Raw genomic sequence first — 20721 nt, 5'->3', positions numbered from 1 at the left:
TTTCCGCTGAGTTTATATAGCACCTTTTGCAGCACTGGACAGTAAGAAGTTTTCCTCTTTTGTGAGTTGAGCCAGGCTGTGCAAGAATTTCTTGTATCTCATAACATTTGAGAGCAATTAAGACTATAAGAGTAGCACAAGAGTTCCTACACTTCAAGGTTCTGACTTGAACACAGCCAATCTGTGTAGTGCAGACAGAAGATGAAGACCTGTTTTGGTGGTAGCAGAAAACTTAAAACAGAAAAAAAAACAACCCTCACAAAAGCCTGGGCATCCAGGATGCAATTTTACCCTGTGATCTGTCAAGCTGCATATTAGAGAATAGGGGATTAGAGAGGAAGGTTATAAACTAATAATGAAACATTCTAGTGCAAAAGGTATGTCATTCTGGACAGTAGCCTCACCTATGTTCTCTAGGACTGAGGATCCTTCGGGAGGCTTGTTTACCAGAAGAAAATCCCTACTGGAGCACCAGAACAGTGGTGTACCTAAGTGTAAGAGCTGGAAGCCGCGGAACCCAAGAGACATGAGGTGGAGTTACCTAAGGGAACGCAGGACTGCCTGGTAAAGCCCTTTCTCCTGAATTTATTAATTTGATGGGGAGAGCTCATCAGAGGTCTCACAGCGAGCCAGGAGTCATGCAAGGGGGCTTGGGCTCCCAGGGTAATTTCTGACTGGAATTTGGAAGGCATGGGGCCAGTCTGTATGCTCTTGCTGTCATAGGGTGAATCTTCCCTGCTGGTTGATATAGGGCCGCATACAGGAGCAAATACACAGGATGCAGTGGTGGCTCTCAACCAACGGAGGATTCCACAGTATGCTGGCTGTGACCCCCCTGTAGCAGTTACAGTTAGACTCCCAGCAGGCTCCTTCCACTCAGTGTTCAGCCCACATATTTTCCATGGCATCCTGATATGAGTATTGAGATGCTCCTGAGGGCTCTTCAAAGGTAACCAAGACAATGACTAGGCTGTAGCATGTGGCACAGGAGTGTCCACAGATGTTGGCTCAGCCTAAGGTGGATTACTTGGTTGCTCATATAACTAAGTGCATGTCCTTGCCAAGTGCAGAAGGTGTAGTACTAAAGGACACACAGGATCAGAGTGGATGTGATACTAAAAAGACAATTCGAAGCTTTGGAGATCAAAGCAGCTACAGCAGCTTCTTGTAGCATGAACTTGTCATACCATGATGTGTGGGCTCACCCTGGCAAAGGACAAGCCTTTGACCCAGCTTATGCTAGCAGGGTAGATTAGATAGTTGATGCTCTCTGACATCATAGTCATGAGCAAAGTCTCGTCTTATTCCATTTCAGCCTGCAGCATGCTCTGGATCAGGCAGTGGGCAGGAGATTGTACCTCCAAAGCTAATCTCAGCAGACTCCCTTTCAAAGGACAGATGTTGTTCAGAAAGGGTCTGGCTGATCCGCTGGCCAAAATATCTGCCTGACTGCTGGGCCCACAGGAGCTTTCCCATTGGTACAGTCTACTTGGCACTATCTCCAAGTACTAGGCTCTATGGCAGCCACTACAGATGTGGTGGTCCCTTGGGCAAAGGCTCAGGGCATCCTCTCCTGAACGCATTCCTGTCTCAGTGGTCCCCACAAATGGACTCCCTTCAAATGACTCTTCCATGGACTCTGGAATTCCCCCGCAGTATGAGGTGGTAGCTCTGCTCACAATCATTAGTTATCATGGGCCATGCCCCTCAGAATAACTTGGTGGGTGATTCTCACAATGGATGCCAGCCTGTGTAGCTGGGGAGGCCATTGCAATGGACACCCAGTCCAAGGGTTGTGGCCGGCCTCCCAGAGAAAATGGTCCATCAACAGACTGGAGCTTCAGGCCATTCAATTGGTGGTACAAAAGCGTATGTCAATTGTCAAGGAGGCACCAAGAGTGCACAGCTGAGCCTGGAGGCCCACTTATTGTTCTGGTGGGGAGAGCTACTACAAGTGATCTCCGCAGTGTGGGAGTGGACACTGGCCAGGCTGATTACCTCAGCAGGCAGACCTAATACCCAGGAGAATGGACATTATCTGCAGCAACGTTCTAGTCCATCATTCTTTGATGGGGTCAGCCAACTTTAGATCTGATGGCTACGGTGAAGAATAAGGCAAACTGATTCTTCAGTTGAAGATCCAAGCCTGGAAGTAAAGATCTGGCTGGCCTAATCTAGCCATGGCCAAAGAATGAGCCCTTGATAGAGTAGGTAGTAAACCACCTGGGGAGACTGGTTCTCATAGCATTGAAAGCGCCACACAGGCAAAGGTTCGCAGACCTAGTGTGTCTTCAGAGGGACCAGGGTCTAGAACTGCAGGTATAGCCTGATCTTCTATCTCGGGGCCCGATGATCACAGAAGATCTGGTTCACTTTCATCTTATGGCATGGCTCTTGAGTGCTTGGCGTTACAGTGCAAAGGCTATTCAGAGGTAGTTGTTACTACTCTCCACGGAGCCAAGAAGCCTTTGATAGTCTCCATTTACGCTAAGGCATGAGAGACATTTCAACAGTGGTGTAGAGAGGGACAGATTCTTCATACTTTCAAAAAATAAAGGAACAAGAGGGCATTCGGAAAAGTTGAAAGGGGACAGATTCAAAACGAATGCTAGGAAGTTCTTCTTTACCCAACGTGTGGTGGACACCTGGAATGCGCTTCCAGAGGACGTAATAGGGCAGAGTACGGTACTGGGGTTTAAGAAAGGATTGGACAAGTTCCTGCTGGAAAAGGGGATAGAGGGGTATAGATAGAGGATTACTGCACAGGTCCTGGACCTGTTTGGGCCGCCGCGTGAGTGGACTGCTGGGCACGATGGACCTCGGGTCTGACCCAGTAGAGGCATTGCTTATGTTCTTACGAAAGAGAAGGCAGAGCCATTTAGTGCTCCGATCGTGGTGGTGCTAACTTTTCTTTAGGCATGTCTCGACAAAAGCCTTGTAGTGGTGTCCCTCATGATCCAAGTGCTGGGCCTCTCTTGCTTTGGAGCCCATGGATGTAAAGCTCCTGTCTTCTCATCCAGACATAGCCAAATTCCTAAAGGGGGCACTAAGGCTCAGACCACTGGTAAAACAACTCTGTTCTCTTCCTTCTTATGTGATCCTATATAGGGCTTTCACCTGCTTTGGTACAAATTGAAGGGTGCAACAGCGCCCGAAGGAAGAGGAGTTGAAAACCTGGAATGGATTCCTTCTGCACAGCTCGTGAGCATGGGAAGAATATCCTACTGTCTAGAATGACACACCTATCTAATAGAAAAGATATTAATAAGGTAAAGAACCTAATCTCTTTTTTTTGTTGTTTAATACCACAGCTTCACTAAAGTGAAATTGTTTTTTTTTTATTATTTAATATTTTTATTTATTCATTTTTGAATTCTTACAAGTGAATTAAACATATAATAATCAATTATCATATAACACTTGTATTTACAAACAAATCCTCTTATAATATAGAATAAATCCCCTCCTTTTATCAATATTCCTATTTCCATATGATATACATTCCCCATCCCACCCCTATATATCTACTACCCATGTGCTAAGAAATCTGATCATTAGAATAATTAGTCAATGGTTCCCAAATTTTTTTAAAATTATGAAGATTCCCTTGTAACGCTAACACCTTTTCCATTTTATATTGTTTTTTAAAAAATTTTGTTTACATTAAATGTATTTTTGTGCTCTTTTTATTGCCCCTCCTTTGTTTTTTTTTAACAGCTGTTAGTACAGAAATACTTCGGGTCAAGCATAAGATGAAGGAGCAAAAAGCAAAAGAGAAAGCAGTTTATGCCAAAATGTTTGCTTGAGCAGAAGTAGACAGCTGTGTAAAACTAGTCCCCACACTGACTGAGCACATGAGGATTGTTCAACTCCAACTTTCAAAGGAACAGGGAAATAATACCACTGAGTTCCGGAAACTAAGTAAAACCAAAAAGTGTATTTGCTCATTATCCACATTGTAATCGGTGAATTCCCAGTTCTTACAATTTACAATTGAATTTTATTTTCCTCTACATTACTTGAATAACTGGAAGAATTATGTGCTGCTTATGATTCAAGTTTTGTCAGTAATTTTTAAAAGAATGTTCTTTGCATGAATTATGCAGAAGTACTTGTTGAGCTTTTAACAGTAAGTCCTATACATTTGTTCTCTAGAAGAGGTGACCTCTTGCAATCTAGAATATTTGTTCAAAACAGCTATACACTGGAGCCAACACTTATACTGCAGCAGTATTCATATAGACCTGGTTTGCACTGTTTTTAGGACAGAAGTCAGCATCTTATGATCTATCTCCAAAAATATTCCAACCATCAGGCTAGACTGCACATTTAGGATCAAGTTTTCAATAAACAAGCTCCACATAAACATATTCCACCTTTGCAAATCTAGCCCTTCTTTCACATTGTTTGTTTCTATGAATGGTAAGGAATTTCTAAGACTGTTAATGCAGTAGAGAACAAATGATTTTTTTTAAATGATGTAACATTTTAATGAGTCTGAATTGATGTTAAAGTTGTTACCCAAAACAAATAAACATTTAAAGAACTAAAAATTGTACCACCATGATTTTAACATATTAGAGCTGTGATAAAACAAAGCCCTTCCTCATCCTTACAAAAAAAATTAACATTTTTAAATTTGTTCATTCAAACAGATGTTTCATCCATAAATAAGGATTTTCTGCAGAGTACTAAGTCTAGTTTGGTATAAAGATCCCTTTGCAGCATTACAAGCCTTGCTGAAAAAGTCTGGACGATATTATTCGTGAAGGCACATCCTGTAATAGAAGCAGATTGTACAGTGGTTTCGTTCCATTCTAGGCTGCTGCATCAGACTGTAGCTCCAAAGGACAGGTGTCTGTGTAGATGGGGATCCCTGAAGTTTTCTTGTGCATGTTCCCAGGCTCCATACTACAGTTCACATCCCATTGTAAGCAGGGCCCCCACCTCCTTCAGGAACAACCCAGTTAATATTTTGACTTGGATCTTTAATATCACAGGTCTTGCAGTGGACACAGTTTTGAGCATTGATTTGTAACCGTAAGCCTTCTCCGCTTTCCAGAGGCACATACTCATACACCCCTGCAAAGAGAAAGGCACATTGTGATTTTTTTTTTCAAGTTGAGAATTTTAAATGTGGTGTCTGGGGGTAGGAACAGGCTACATTAAGGGTGTCAACTGAGCATCTTGATATCAAGATATATAATCAGTACTGGAGCATAGCAGGCTGAATCAGATTTAAATGTTTAGAATAGTGCAAGCTAGTGCTGCCCGATTCACGATTCGAATCGGTTCACCAATTCATTTCGGGTGAATCGATTCGAATCGATTCAAAACAACAACAACAAAAAAAAAAAAAAAATCGGTCCCCGATTTGGCTGACCCTCGCCCCCTAAAGCAGGAGCGGCAGCGCTGCTGCTGGCCGGCCGCTGCTGCACCTGCTTTAGAGGGGGAGGGGGGAGGGTCAGTTGAAGTGCTGCTATCCGGCTTCTCCCCCTGGCGTCCGTTTCCCTCCCCTGGCGTTCGGCTTCCCCGCACCGTGTACCTGTGAGGAGCAGCCTGCAGGCAAGATCGCGGTGCTAGCGATCTTTGCACTGCTTCTGAGCTGTTTCCTCCGCTGCGATCCTGCCTCTGACATGAGAGGAGGGGAAGATCTGCGGCGGAGGAAACACTCAGAAGCAGTGCAAAGATTGCTAGCATCGCGATCTTGTCTGCAGGCTGCTCCTCAAAGGGAAGCCGGACACCAGGGGGAGGCCAGGGGGTACACGCAGGCCTTCTGGGGTGGGGGGGTGGGGGAGACAGGCCTTCAAGGGGGATGCAGGCAGGCCTTCAGGGATGGTGGCACGGGCCTTTAGGGGTGGGGTACAGACCTTCAAGGGAGGGGTGCCCTGGTGTAGAAGTACATGGAGGGAGGGGGGAAGTTGGGAGAGATGCTGGATGAAAGGGTAGTTAAGAAAAGGTGGATCTGTGGAGGGAGACGAAAAAGAGGAAAGATGCCAGACCTGGGGAGGGAAGGGAAACGGAAGGGGAGGACAGAGATGGCAGATGGATGGTTAGCATGCAGAAAGAAGAAAGGAGACCCTGGCAAGCAAGTTATCAGAAGACAACCAGGGCCTGTGACCAACAAGATTTGAATAATGACCACACAACAAAGGGTAGAAAAACTAATTATATTTTCTGTTTTGTGATTACAATATGTCAGATTTGAAAAGTGTATCCTGCCAGAGCTGGTGTTAGACCGCAAACATGAGCTAGGATTTAACAGAGAGAGGAAAAGTCTTTTTTGTTTGTTTATTTTGTTTACACCACAGCGCCAGTGTGGTTAGAAGGCAAAGGGGGTGAAGAGGCTATAAAATAAACCCACCAGGATGTTTGAAAAAAACAAAACACCCAATTGGGCAGGAAAATCGAATCGAAAAACCAATTCAATAGGCTGAATCAAATCAAAATTTTTTTTTCCTGAATCAGGCGGCACTAGTGCAAGCAACAGGGACCTCCTATCAAAAGAGAAGCAAAGGTCATACTGAAAGCCTGTTGCTACCCTACAGCATAGCTGTGGTTCAGTGTGCTCAATTTTCCTGCATTTAAGACTACAGGAGAATGGTATTAGTAACAGAAAAAGTGTTTAAATCTGGCTATTACATTACATTACATTAGGGACTTCTATTCTGCCTATACCTTGCAGTTCAAGGCGGATTACAAAAGAGCTAACTGGACATTTCCAGTGAAGTTACAACAGTTTTGGGTTTTTGTTTTTTTTTTTATTACAAGGGGAACTTCTTTTTACTCAAAATGCAGCTAAATCAAGGCTTCCCACACCTGTTCCTACAGTCTGTCAGGCATTCAGGATATCCACAATGAATATATGTAAGGTCAATTTCCATAGATTGTGCTTCCAACCCCTGAAATTTGCTATGGGGGCCCCCGAATAGGTTTGGAAACCTAAATGCCTGTTTTGGTTACAGTAACATCAACTAGTTGTAGATGTTAGTGTACTGTAGTGCTGCCCGATTCACGATTCGAATTGGTTCACCGATTCACTTCGGGTGAATCGATTCAAATCGGTTCAAAACAAAAAAAAATTGGCTTCCCAATTCGCCTGACCCTCTCCCCTCCCACCACTTTCGCTGATGGAGAAAAGAAGGCCCTTAAAAAAAAAAAAAAAAAGGCAGCAGAGTTTGCCGGCAAACGTTCAGTTTCTCGAGTCACCTTTTTTTAAAACAGAAGGTAGTGTTTTATTGGTGGGGGGATCGTCCCTCCAGTAGCAAAACCCCCTCGTGATGCTAAGAAGTGAGAGGAACGTGCAGAGTGTGCGAGCAGCTGACATTACTGTTCCTTTAAGAAAGTTTTCGCAACTCCCGCAACCGCCACCGCTTCACTCCTTCTCCTTCTCCCTCAGTCCATCGGGTCCCTCCGAGGGGGGAGGGGAACCAAGGTCCGCACGCCAGCGAGCCGCTAGGAGAAACGGAACAGAATCCAGGGGTGAGGAGGTGGGGGGGGGACCATTGCATGCGAGCCCCCACCTCCTCCTCCCCCACCCCTTCCCAGGTCACCGCCAGTCAATAAAGGGATGCTGCACCTCAGGGGCCGAGCGCGTGCGGTGGGGCTGTGGGAGGAGCCGTTGGAATTGTTAGTTTGCAGTTGGGCGGGCGGCCGTCCTCACGCTCTGTCCACCGTGTGCGCGGGCTGCACTGTGCAGCGAAGTGGTTGGGAAATGCCAGAGGTCTGACAGAGTGAAGCCCGCTCGGCTCGTTCCCTGTCATCCTGCCGCTGGGCCCGCGCCTCAGCCCGGCTGCTAGATAGCCCTTGCGGGATAGCTGGCGTGGGGTAGGGAGGGGCAGTGTGTATTTCAAGGAGAAAAGAAAATGTACACAAAATTAGTGCAGTGAGAGCCAATGACGAGCCCCCCTCCCGGCCCCTGTGGGAGGCCAGGGGGACCACGCAGGCCTGCCAGGGGGTGGGACAGGCCTTCAGGGGGGACAGGCAGGCAGGCAGGCCTTCAGGGGTGGAATGCAGGCTTTTAAGGGGGGATAAGCCTTCAAGGGGGGGGACAGGCAGGCCTTCAGGGGTGGGATGCAGACCTTTAAGGGGGGACAAGCCTTCAAAGGGGAAACAGGCCTTCATTGATGGTGGCACAGGCCTTTAAGGGGGGGTGCAGGCCTTCAGGGGGGGCAGACCTTCAGGGGAGGGGGGCCCTGGTGTATAAGTACACGGAGGGAGGGAAGGGGGGTTCAAAGAGATGTGCATATGCCGGACTTTGGGGAGGAAGAAATTGGTCTGAAAATAGAGGAGAAAGAGAGAGATGATGGACAATAGGATTTAGGGAGAGAAGTTGGACACAAGGGATGGTGTGGAGGGGGGACAGAGATACTAGATAGGAGGGTAGTTGGGAAAAGAAAGGGAGAGATGGTGGACCCTGGGGTGGTGGGGAATGAGGGAGGGAGAGATGCTGGATGAAAGGGTAGTTGAGAAAAGGTGGGTCTGTGGAGGGAGACAAAAAAAGGAAAGATGCCAGACCTCCAGGGGAGGGAAGGGAAACAGAAGGGGAGGACAGAGATAGAAGATGGATGGATAGCAAGGGAGAAAGAAGGAGACACTAGCATGCAAGTTAGCAGAAGACAACCAGAGCCTGACACCAACAAAATTTGAATAATGACCAGACAACAAAAGGTAAGATTACAATATGTCAGATTTGAAATGTGTATCCTGCCAGAGCTGGTGTTAGACCGCAAACGTGAGCTAAGATTTAACAGAGAGGAAAAGTCTTTTTTGTTTGTTTATTTTGTTTACACCACAGTGCCAGTGTGGTAAGGAGAAGGCAAAGGGGGTGAAGAGGCAATAAAATAAACCCACCAGGATGTTTGAAAAAAACACCTAATTGGGCAGGAAAATCGAATCGAAAAACCAATTCAATAGGCTGAATCGAATCAAAAATGTTTTTTCCTGAATCAGGCAGCACTAGTGTACTGTGGCATTATTACACCTATAAATTTAACTTACTTAAAATGTACATTAAAAAAAATCATGTTCACATTTCACCAGCTTTCCCTCATTACCAAATTTGGTCCCAATGTATTAAATTTTTGGAATGTTAATTTGACCCCAGTCAGACATTATCAACCCCTTATATACAATTCTTTCCAAAATGCCATATTGAAAAGAATACAAATGACAACTAGATGGAGCTAAAACTGTACTAGGAAGCAGGGTTAAAGGGGATTTTTACATAGTTTTCCCCTCACAAAAAATGTTTAGCCTTTACTGAATAAAGTGTTTACTTTAACTCTTTAATAAATGCATTTTCACTAGTAAGTTTAGTACTTGTGAAAGTTTGAAGACTGGCAGCACTGGTAAAGAGGATGACCCTTGATATACTGATTTTTCTGTGTGGTTACAATCAAAGTGATTCATACAGGGCAATGAAGTGTTAAGTGACTTGCTCAGAATTATAAGGAGCTGCACTGAGAATCAAACTCACAACCTCAGGGTGCTGAGGTAGCTGCTCTATCCAGTAGGCCACTCCTCCAATAAATTGATAATTAAAATTGTTCGTTTATCTCTATACAGTACATAAAAGACTACTTTATACTGCTGTCCTGCTAATATGTCGAACTCTGTAATTTGGAGGAAGTGGGGAGAAAGTCATTCTGTATGCCCATGATAAAACACATTCAAATACCTCATATATTCTTCAATGGAAGTAACTTTATAAAACGAAGTTACAATCTAAGGTTTTAACCTAAATATATTAAAGAAGTATTTCTTCATATGCAGGGATAATTCAAAAATTGCAAAGACTAGGGGACACTCGAAGTTACAGGGAAATACTTTTAACATCAGTAGTAGGAAATATTTTTTCACTCAGAGAATAGTTAAGCTCTGGAACGCATTTCCAGAGATTGTGGTAAGAGCAGATAGTATAGCTGGCTTAAAGAAAGGTTTGGACAATTTTGTGGAGGAAAAGTCCATTGTCTGTTAGTGAGAAAGACATGGGGGAAGCCACTGCTTGCCCTGGATCGGTTGCTACTCCTTGGGTTTTGGCCAGGTACTAGGGACCTGGATTGGCCACCGTGAGAATGGGCTACTATGCTTGATGGGATCATTGGTCTGACCCAGTAAGGCTATTCTTAAGAACATAAGCAATGTCTCTGCTGGGTCAGACCTGAGGTCCATCGTGCCCAGCAGTCCGCTCACGTGGCGGCCCAGGACCTGTGCAGTAATCCTCTATCTATACCCCTCTATCCCCTTTTCCAGCAGGAAATTGTCCAATCCTTTCTTAAACCCCAGTACCGTACTCTGCCCTATTACGTCCTCTGAAAGCGCATTCTAGGTGTCCACCACACGTTGGGTAAAGAAAAACTTCCTAGCATTCGTTTTGAATCTGTCCCCTTTCAACTTTTCTGAATGTCCTCTTGTTCTTTTATTATTCAAAAGTTTGAAGAATCTGTCCCTCTCTACTCTCTCTATGCCCTTCATGATCTTGTAAGTCTCTATCATATCCCCTCTAAGTCTCCTCTTCTTCAGGGAAAAGATACCCAGTTTCTCTAATCTCTCAGCGTATGAAAGGTTTTCCATCCCTTTTATCTTATGTTCTTTCCCATAAAGGTGGTGGTGAAAGAACAGTAAATATGAAGTAAATAAATCTACAACTCTCTAGTAAGAATTGAGGATTGAGTAAAAAAAAAAAAAAAGTATAGGCAGTTCAAAATAGGATCACAAAAATTACATCAGTGATTTTTATTCCGCCATTACCTTACGGTTCAAGGCGGATTACACAAGAGATTATCTGGACAGTTCCAGGAGAGTTACAAAGTAGAGCAGGTTACTTCGGGGGAGAATTCATGCCAGACATGGGATAAACACAAAGAGAACTTAGTAGCAGATGAAGGAAGACCATTTCAGGTAAGTAAAAGGTGTGGAAGTACAGTAGATAGGTAGAAATGAGTAGAATGGGTGAACCAAGTGGTATTTTTCTGCCTATACAGTGGAACCTTGGTTTTCGAGCATAATTCGTTCCAGAAGCATGCTTGTAAACCAAAGTGCTTGTGTATCAATGCAAGTTTCCCCATAAGAAGTAAGAGAAACTCGCTTGATTCGTCCCCGACCCCCCCATCCCCGAGAACTGGCATCCTCTGCCTTCCCAAACACAAGCCCTTAACCCGATATGGCACCAGCATGCAGTACCAACCCACAGGACGTGCCGGTGCCCAAAGATCCTGACTCTTGCCTGGACTGGGCCTTGAGCATCTGCGCATGCTCAAGGCCTTCTGGCTCCCGCTCTCCAAGAATCAACACTCAGTTTGCAAGGCATGATTTATTCAAGTGTTTTGCTTGTCTTGCAAAACACTCGCAAACCACGTTACTCACAAACCGAGGTTTGACTGTATTTCCTACAATTGTGTGCAAATATTTAGGTACCTACCTGTTGTCAAATTGTTTAAAATAATCCCCGAGTGAACAGAAGCTGACACAATCAAATGTTTGATTGATTTATTAAATCTTAAATTAGCCAGATAAAAACAATTCCATGTTTGTTCAAACACCCTGACCCTTTTAAACTCTCAAGTTGTTGATTGTTACATTTTCAACAACATGGGCTCTTCCAGGTACTGTAGATGTCAAAAAACATTTCAAAATGAAGATAATTCACTTTCATACAAAAATTATAATGTAATAAATTTGCTATACTGCTTAACCTTAAATAAGTTGTGCACAATATAAAAATAAAAAAAATCATAAAATAAAGTCATTGAAAACAGGAACACAAACAATGAAGAGCAATGCAAACCTATAAACCCCCTTAGCTGCCCAGGGACCACCTCAGCCAACCACACAGGGCAACTTTAAAAGCAGTAGCAAACAAATGATCTTTAAATAATTTCTTAAAACAAGTCCAAGAACTCTTACATCTGAGGGACAGAGTTCCATAAGACTGGCACCACACACACAAAAGCCCCAATTGTAACTGTTTTGCAAGTCCTAATCAATGCCAGAACCACAAACTGATTTCCTATGGCAGAGCAAAAATAAGAGTTGCCATACTGGGACAGACTGAAGGTCCATCAAGCCCAGAATCCTGCTTCCATGTGGTCAATCCAGGGCAAAGGTATATGGCAAGATCCTAAGGTGAAAAATAGATTTTATGCTGCTTATCCTAGGAATAAGCAGTGGATTTCCCCAAGCTATCTTAATAATGGCAAATGGACTTCTCTTTTAGGAAATTATCCAAACCTTTTTTAAATTCCTACTAAGCTAACTGCATTCACTACATGCTCCAGCAATAAATTCCAGAGTTTAATTACATGTTGAGTAAAGAAAATATTTTCTCCGGTTTGTTTTAGATCTACTACTTAGTAGCTTCATTGCTTGCCCCCTAGTCCTAGTATTTTTGGAAAGACTAAACAAGAAATTCTTATCTACTCGTTCCACTCCACTCAGTATTTTATAGACCTTTATCATATCTCCCCTAACCATCTCTTGTTCAAGCTGAAGAGCCCTAACCACATTATACTTTCCTCATAGGGAAGTCCCATCCATTTTATTTCCCTTCTCTGTACCTTTTCTAATTCCACTATATATTTTTTTTAGATGCGGTAACCAGAAATTGCACAGTATTTGAGGTGTGGTCACACCATAGAGCAATACAAAGGCATTATAACATTTTCATCTTTGTTTTCCATTTCTTTCCTGATAATTCCTAACATTCTATTTGCCTTCTTAGCCGCCACTGCCACCGCCACACACTTGAGCGCTCTGCCTGACCATAAGGCACCAATAGTCATGCCAATGAAGGTAAAATTTTATAAGAACCTGATGAGTCAATAATAGTAATTTAGACTTATACCTAAAAGATATAGGCAAAGAAATCTAATGGGTAGAGAGGGGTGTAATAGTTGGCTTTTCTCACCACTAGGCAATCAGCAGTGTTCTGTATCATCTGCAATCCCTTCAACACAGAATTGGGAAAGCCAGTAAGCACATTACCATAATACATTAATGACATCAGCAAATCATGTACCAATATAGGGAAAGGATGCTCATAAAAAAAGATAACGCATTGCACGTAACTTATAAAACACACACTCTCCTCCATACTCAAAAAAGGAAACCTGATGAGCAAAAAGTGAGCTCAAAATCAAAGCTTACCCCAAGGTATTCAAATTTAACAACCATTATTTGCTTCCCCATGAGATCCAATTGCACAGATGGACATTCCTGCCACCCTACGAACCAGAAGGCCGTAGTTTTAGATAAATTCAAAACCAAATGATGAACACTGGTTCACTGCCAAATGACAAGAGTAAGGGGAAGGCTATACAAAAATTTCTAAATGTTTTCAGCTAGTAATTTCAACAGAAACATTCAGAAATGAAGGTTCTAGGGAACTGTTGAAGTTGAGGTAAGATGGGGAGGACAAATAAAAATCTAATAGATCACATAGTGCAATGGGCTAAGTAGTGAGGACTGGCGCTCGCTGTAGGGGGTGCTATAATGCATTACCGGGCAACTAAGGGCAGGGTTTGGTAAGTTCCATGCTCAGTAGCAGCAGCTTCTCTCAGCTCTTGGGATATCCCTCTAGCATCAACTCTGACAACAAAATTTGATACCCAGGTCACATCAAGCCTTTAATTGCTCTATGAACAGATATCTCAAACTGGAGGTCCGAATAGGATAACACTGTCATGGCTATTATCAGACTTCCTGCAGCATTGGACACGGGCATTCCGAGGAACATCTGCATCATTTCTCTCTGGTGTGAACCTACAGAATGAGATTTCTACTGCTATGTGACAATCTTGCTGACCATCTTGTAAGATACCAGGAGTACCACCTCTGATAAGGGCCTCATTATATCATGTACAGGACAAACATGAGCCCCACCTTGGACCCTTTGCTACATACCAGCAGGGCAGAATCTCTGTTCAGGCCCATCATATAAGGCCAAATTTCTGTTCACAGGAACAGTGTCATCCAGCAAAGTCAGGTGTGGTGGCTGGTTATGTTCATGATTAGTGCCACTCAGAGCTACAGAAGAAAGGAGATCAAAACTGATCTTTCCATCTGGCTTTGGATACTCAATTGGGGTACAGTCCTTGGCTGGTTTTAGTTGATCACTGTCCGCACCTGAAACAAAGCAGCACCCACATTATTCACAAAAAGCACAATTACTTACTGTAACAGGTGTTATCCAGGGACAGCAGGCAGCTATTCTCACATATGGGTGACGTCATCAGCAGAGCCCGGATGCAGAAGCTCGCAAAGCAGACTTGCTTGAAGAAACTCAAAGTTTTGAGTTGACCGCACCACGCATGCGCGAGTGCCTTCCCGCCCAGCGCAGGGCACGTATCCTCAGTTCAGATAGCCAGCAGAGAAGCCAACCAGGGGAGGTGGGTGGGTTGTGAGAATAGCTGCCTGCTGTCCCTGGATAACACCTGTTACGGTAAGTAACTATGCTTTATCCCAGGACAAGCAGGCAGGCTATTCTCACATATGGGTGACCTCCAAGCTAACCAAATGGGATGATGGGAATGATGGCAATTTAGGAGAATAAATTTTGAAATACTGTTTGGCAAAACTGTCCATCCCGTCTGGAGAAAGTATCCAGACAATAGTGAGAAGTGAAAGTATGAACCGAGGACCAAGTAGCAGCCTTGCAAATTTCCTCAATAGGTGTAGATCTGAGGAAAGCTACTGAAGCTGCTATTGCTCTGACCTTATGGGCTGTGACTCTACTGTGTAGAGGTAATCCAGCCTGGGCATAGCAGAATGAGATAGAAGTAGCCATCCAATTGGAGATGGTACCCTTAGAGATAGGATGCCCCAAATTATTTGGATCAAATGATATAAAAAGTTGAGGAGCAGTTCTGTGTGGTTTGGTGCGTTCCAAATAGAAGGCCAAAACACATATACAGTCCAGAGTCTGAAGAGCTATTTCTCCAGAATGAGAATGAGGCTTTGGAAAAAACACTGGAAGAACAATGGATTGATTGAGATGAAATTCCGATACCACTTTAGGGAGGAATTTAGGATGAGTGCGAAGGACTACTTTGTCATGATGAAACACCGTGAAAGGTGGATCAGCAACTAAAGCTTGCAGCTCACTGACTCTTCGAGCAGAAGTGAGGGCAATGAGAAGTTACACCACTTTCCAAGTGAGATACTTCAGATGAGCCTTGTCAATTGGTTGAGCAAGGACAACATTGAGGTCCCAAACCACAGGAGGCGGTTTGAGAGGAGGTTTGACATTGACATGGAAAGCCGCAATTGTACTGAGATGGACTTGGATCGATGTAGACTTGAGGCCAAAAGTGGATAAGTGCAAAAGGTAATCCAAAACAGAAGATAAGGAAGAATGTTGAGGCTCCTTATCATGAGAAAAACACCACGTAGAAAATCTAGTCCATTTTTGGTGATAGCATTGTCTAGTGGTAGGTTTCCTAGAAGCCTCTAAAACGTCTCTTAAAGATTGAGAAAACTGAAGAGGAGTCATATTGAGAGGTACCAAGCTGTCAGGTGTAGCGACTACATGTTGGGATGAAGCAGAGATCCCTGACTCTGTATAAGCAGAGATGGAAAAACTGGTAGAAGGTATAGCTCCCTGTTGCTGAATTGAAGTAGAAGGGAGTACCAAGGTTGTCTCGGCCACCGAGGAGCAATCAGAATCATGGTGGCATGGTCGTTCTTTAACTTGACAAGAGTCTTGAGAATGAGAGGGAATGGAGGGAATGCATATAGGAAGAGATTCATCCATTCCAGAAGAAAAGCATCTGCCTCAAGGCGATGAGAAGATTATATCCTGGAGCAGAACTGAGGCAGTTTTTAGTTGTGGGGAGCTGCAAAGAGGTCTATCTGATGTGTTCCCCACTGTGAAAAAATGTGATGAAGAGGCGAGGAATGGAGTGCCATTCGTGAGGTTGTAGAAGACGACTCAAGTTGTCTGCCAAGCAATTCTTCGCCCCTTGGATGTAGACAGCTTTGAGGAAGGTGTTGTGGCGAATTGCCCAGTCCCAAACCTTCAGAGCTTCTTGACAAAGGGAGGCAGATCCCGTCCCTCCCTGTTTGTTGACATAATACATAGCGACTTGGTTGTCCGTACGAATGAGGAAGAAAATGTTGAAAAGAGTTGAGAGCCTTGAGGATTGCTCTGAGTTCCAACAGATTGATATGACACTGACGATCTGTACTGGTCCAGTGGCCTTGTGTACGGAGACCTTCGAGATGAGCGCCCCAAGCGTAGGTCGAAGAATCTGTCGTGAGGACCTTCTGATTGGGGGGGAGGGGGCGTTTGAAAAAGCAAGCCTCTGGAAAGATTGGAAGAGAGCATCCACCAACGGAGAGACTGCTTCAATGAAGGAGTGACTGTTATGTGTCGAGAAAGTGAGTCGCAAACCTGCGTCCATTGAGATGCCAGGGTTCACTGAGGAATTCTGAGGTGAAGTCTTGCAAAAGGAGTCACGTGTACTGTTGGAGGCCATGTGACCCAGGAGTACCATCATGTGTCTGGCTGAAATGGAAGAGTGGGAAGACACTGTATGACAGAGTTGAAGAAGAGCTTCCAGACGTTGTTGTGGAAGGAATGCTCTGAGTTGGATAGTATCCAGAACAGCTCCAATGAATTGTAGATTCTGTGAGGGCTGAAGTTGGGATTTGGGAAAGTTGATTTCGAATCCCAAACTTTGTAGGAACCAAGTAGTCCGTTGGGTCGCTACAATAACCCCCTGAGATGTTGAATCTTTGATGAGCCAGTCGTCGAGGTAGGGAAATACCTGAAGACCATGGTTCCTTAGAGCTGCTGCTACCACTACCAGGCACTTGGTGAACACTCTAGGAGATAAAGCAAGGCCGAAGGGCAGCACTCTGTATTGATAATGCAGATTCCCCACCCGAAATCTGAGATATTGACGGGAGGCCGGATGAATGGGGATATGAGTGTAGGCCTCCTTGAGATCCAGAGAGCATAACCAGTCGTTCTGCTTGAGAAGGGGATAAAGGGATGCCAGGGACAACATTTGAAATTTTTCTTTGACCAAAAATTTGTTGAGAGCCCTGAGATCCAGAATGGGCCGCAGATCACCCGTCTTCTTCGGAACAAGGAAGTAACGGGAATAAAACCCCCTGTTCTGCTGTTCCAGATGAACTGGTTCGATGGCATGGAGGCGAAGCAAGAAGAAGGGCAGTCTGGAAGGATTGGAAAGATACTCTCTTGGAGGAAGCTCTGGTGAAATGAAGAGAGTATCCTTCTCTGATGATGTTCATTACCCAGAGGTCGGATGTAATTATCATCCATCAGTGGTAAAAATGATGGAGATGACCTCCTATAGCGGGACGAGAAGTCAGAGACAGAACGATGGAGGTTATGCTCTATTTGAGACAGTCAAAAAGGCTGTGAAGCCTTAGGTGCAGCAGAAGGTTCAGATTTTTGTTGCTTCTGAGGCTGCTGTTTCTTAGGAGGAGGGCGATTGTAAGGAGCCACCCTTGGAGCAAAACGCCTCTGATATATTGGCAGGAGCTGGCTTTGGCTTAGGTCTGACAATAGAGGCAAAGGATTTTTCATGTTCAGACAATTTCTTGGTGGCTACCTCGATAGATTCATCAAAGAGATCATTGCCTACACAAGGAATATTGGCCAAGCGGTCCTGAAGATTAGGGTCCATGTCAATGGTACGAAGCCAGGTAAGGCGACGCATGGCTACAGAGCAAGCAGCTGCCCGGGCAGACAACTCGAAGGCATAAGACAACTGAAGTAGATGTAGTCCGAGTTGTGATAAAGAAACAATGACTTCTTGAAATTCAAAGTGTTTTTGAGTATCCAAATAACTCAGAAATTTAGGTAAAAGAGTTATGAGGAATTAAAAATAAGTAATAAAATGAAAGTTATAATTGAGGACTCTAGAGAACATCATAGAATTTTGATAGAAGCGACGTCCAAATTTGTCCATAGTTTTCCCTTCCCTTCGAGGAGGAACGGTGGCATAGACCTTGGAAGGATGGGACCTCTTTAAGGAGGACTCCACAAGCAGGGATTGATGAGATAACTGTGAGTTGTCAAACCCTTTGCGATGTACAGTTTTATACCTAGAGTCCAATTTGCCTGGACCAGCTGGAATGGTATAAGGAGTCTCCAGGCATCTGGCAAAAGTTTGAGACAAAAGCTTGGGGAAGAGGAAGCTTGAGTGACTCTGCTGGAGGTTGAGGTAGATGCATGACTTCGAGGTACTCCTTAGAGTATTTGGAACCATCATCTAATTGAAGATCCAAGTCAACAGCCATCTGACGAAGAAAAGATGAGAAAAATAGCTGATCTGCCAATGCTTTGCCTCGAGCAGGACTCGAGGACGTCGAAGCAGTCTGGGTCGAAGATGAAGCTTCGGCAGGAAAAAAGGCATCCAAGAATATGGAGACTTGGATGAAGCAATCGAAACCGCTGCATCCTCGAGGTGTAGAAGTGGAGACCTCGATCGAGGAGTCGGCGGTCTAGCTGAAGTAGGAATAGATTGAGGAACTATGATTGGAAGTATGCCTCGATGAAGGCTTCGATCGTCGATGAGAACAGTGCTTGGAAGCAGATCGAGGAGACTTCGCCTCGGAGACAGAAGCAGCTGATGCTACCAAAGAATGGATAGGACTGGAGAGGGTAGATCGAAGCTCCAGAGGCTTGATGGACGAACCTTGATGCACTCCCAAAGACTCTGCTCCTTGTATAGAGTGTGAGGATTCCTGCTGAGGCACTTGCAAAGATTCTGCTCCTTGCTTCACGTGCTTAGATGCCAGACCAGACACTCGCAGAGACTCTGTTCTCTGCAAAGAGTGTGCAAGCTCAGACTGAGACAAAGGAAGCGACTTGACCTCGTGGGAGTCTGCAGAATGCCCAGACTGGATGAGAGGAAGAAGCTTCGGTCCCATATTAGTAAGGAACTGAATGAATTGCTTCTCCAACATGGTCTGGAAAGAAGCCAGCAAGGATGGATCCACGTCTGAAACCGGACCACCTGCTTTGGCTGGAGGTTCCATCGAGGCAATGTAAACGTGCTTCGACTTGGAAGTCTTAGGCACTTTGAGCACCACCGCTGGAACTTTCTGCTGAGCTATCTGACCTGAGGTAACAGGGGAAGATACAGCAGATGTCGAAGAGAGAGCCACTGCAAACAACGAAGGTCTGATGAGGCTCGAGGTGGAAGCAGTAGAAGCAGGAGGAGTTTCGGTTGAAGGTGAGGCCGAAGTCACTTTCGAAATCGAGGGATCAGAGGAAGAATCCATCCCGAAAAGCTTCTCCACTAAAAGACGACGACGTTTAAGGGTTCGAGGTTGAAGAGTAGCACAGCGCTCGCATGACTTTGGTTGATGTTCCGGCCCAAGACACTTGAGGCACCGACAGTGTGGGTCCGTAAGGGAAATCGCACGCTGGCACTGGCTACACTTGAAGCCCGTTACAGGCCGGGACATAGAAGGAAAAACGGTCGCCGCAAAATCGAAACCCTTGGGCTGCGGCCGAGAGGCCTGCCCTGGCAATCGGATGGAAGATTGAAAAACAATTTTTTTTTTTTTTAAAACTAGAAATAAAAGAAATAAAGTAAGAACAGCGATTTGTGAAGAAAAAATACAAACCGCGGTTCAGAGAAGGCATGAAGTAACGAAGTTAAATGCAGAGAGTAAAAGACGGACTTCTCGGCTCCGCGGAAAACTGAGAACTGAGGAGACGCACCCTGCGCTGGGCGGGAAGGCACTCACGCATGTGCGGTGCGGTCGGCTCGAAACATCGAGTTTCAAGCAAGTCTGCTTGCGAGCTTCCGCATCCGGGCTCTGCTGATGACGTCACCCATATGTGAGAATAGCCTGCCTGCTTGTCCTGGGATAAGTAAAATTACAGAGAAAAATCTTTTGGAGGCTCTAGAAGTATATACATTGCACTCTACCTAATCTTGATATATCATCAAAGATTAGTATCAGGATCAGTAGGATGGTAGCATTTATATGTAAATATTTAAAAGTTCTCCACAAAAGAGCAATTACTTACCTAGTAATTGCTTTTTTCAAGTCCAACCAGATGAGGTCATACTTATGGCTTATGTTTCCCTATCAGTAGATGGCAACAAAAAACATAAAAGTGCTGATACCATCCCATATAAGGTGGCTGGACACACCCAACACTCCAGTATTCTTGACAAAACTAACAACAAATGAACCAGATGTTCCACCTTCCTGCCCTGATCAGAATCCTCAAGGGATGGGGAGGTCATGCAACACCAAAACCTGTTGCGCCACAGTTTGCAAAGAAACAAGGTAGGGTGCACAAGGCTTCAGTGCCTGGCAGAACTGCAATCATGGTTGGCTTCAAGGAAAGGCAATTACCAGGTAAGTAATTACTTCCTCATTCTTAGCAAAGCCAGTCCAGATGTGTGGGATTTTTCTCAAGTAGCCCTAAATTGGGTGGCATAACAACCACACCTTTAGAACCAGGTGACCACTTTGTAAGTATCTTGCAAAGTTAATTCTCTGTGCCCTAACCAAAGCCCAGCCAACATGTGGTTAAAGAAAACTGATAGTTGCCACTACCAATGATTCAAAGGGCTTTTCCATCATACTCATGCAGCACAAGATTTAGACCAGAGCCTGGGTCAACCTGATGGTTTGGAGGTTTCAAGGGGAAAAGAATAGTGGTAGGGGTATACTACATTCCTCCTGGCCAGAATAAACCAACAAATGTTGAACGTTAACAGAAAT

General features: G+C 44.5%; 2 protein-coding genes across 3 annotated transcripts in view; one reads left to right on the top strand and one right to left on the bottom strand.

Moving 5' to 3' along the window:
- PPID (peptidylprolyl isomerase D) overlaps positions 1-4963 on the top strand; it is a 77472-nt gene extending 72509 nt beyond the window's left edge. Inside the window, exon 10 of the mRNA XM_033941440.1 lies at positions 3718-4963. Coding sequence (XP_033797331.1) covers positions 3718-3806 — 89 coding nt within the window. The 3' untranslated portion in view covers positions 3807-4963. The remainder of the gene's footprint in view (positions 1-3717) is intronic.
- Positions 4890-20721, bottom strand: part of ETFDH (electron transfer flavoprotein dehydrogenase) — an 80591-nt gene continuing 64759 nt past the window's right edge. For both annotated transcript variants that reach the window (XM_033941428.1, XM_033941419.1), the window contains 2 exons: positions 13903-14124; positions 4890-5082 (listed from right to left, as the gene is read on the bottom strand). In XM_033941428.1, the coding sequence (XP_033797319.1) occupies positions 4919-5082; positions 13903-14124 (386 nt within the window). In that variant the 3' untranslated portion in view covers positions 4890-4918. The remainder of the gene's footprint in view (positions 5083-13902; positions 14125-20721) is intronic.

The sequence above is a fragment of the Geotrypetes seraphini genome, chromosome 1 (assembly GCF_902459505.1).
Source record: "Geotrypetes seraphini chromosome 1, aGeoSer1.1, whole genome shotgun sequence".
NCBI lineage: Eukaryota > Metazoa > Chordata > Amphibia > Gymnophiona > Dermophiidae > Geotrypetes > Geotrypetes seraphini.
This window is presented reverse-complemented; position numbering and strand designations above follow the sequence as displayed.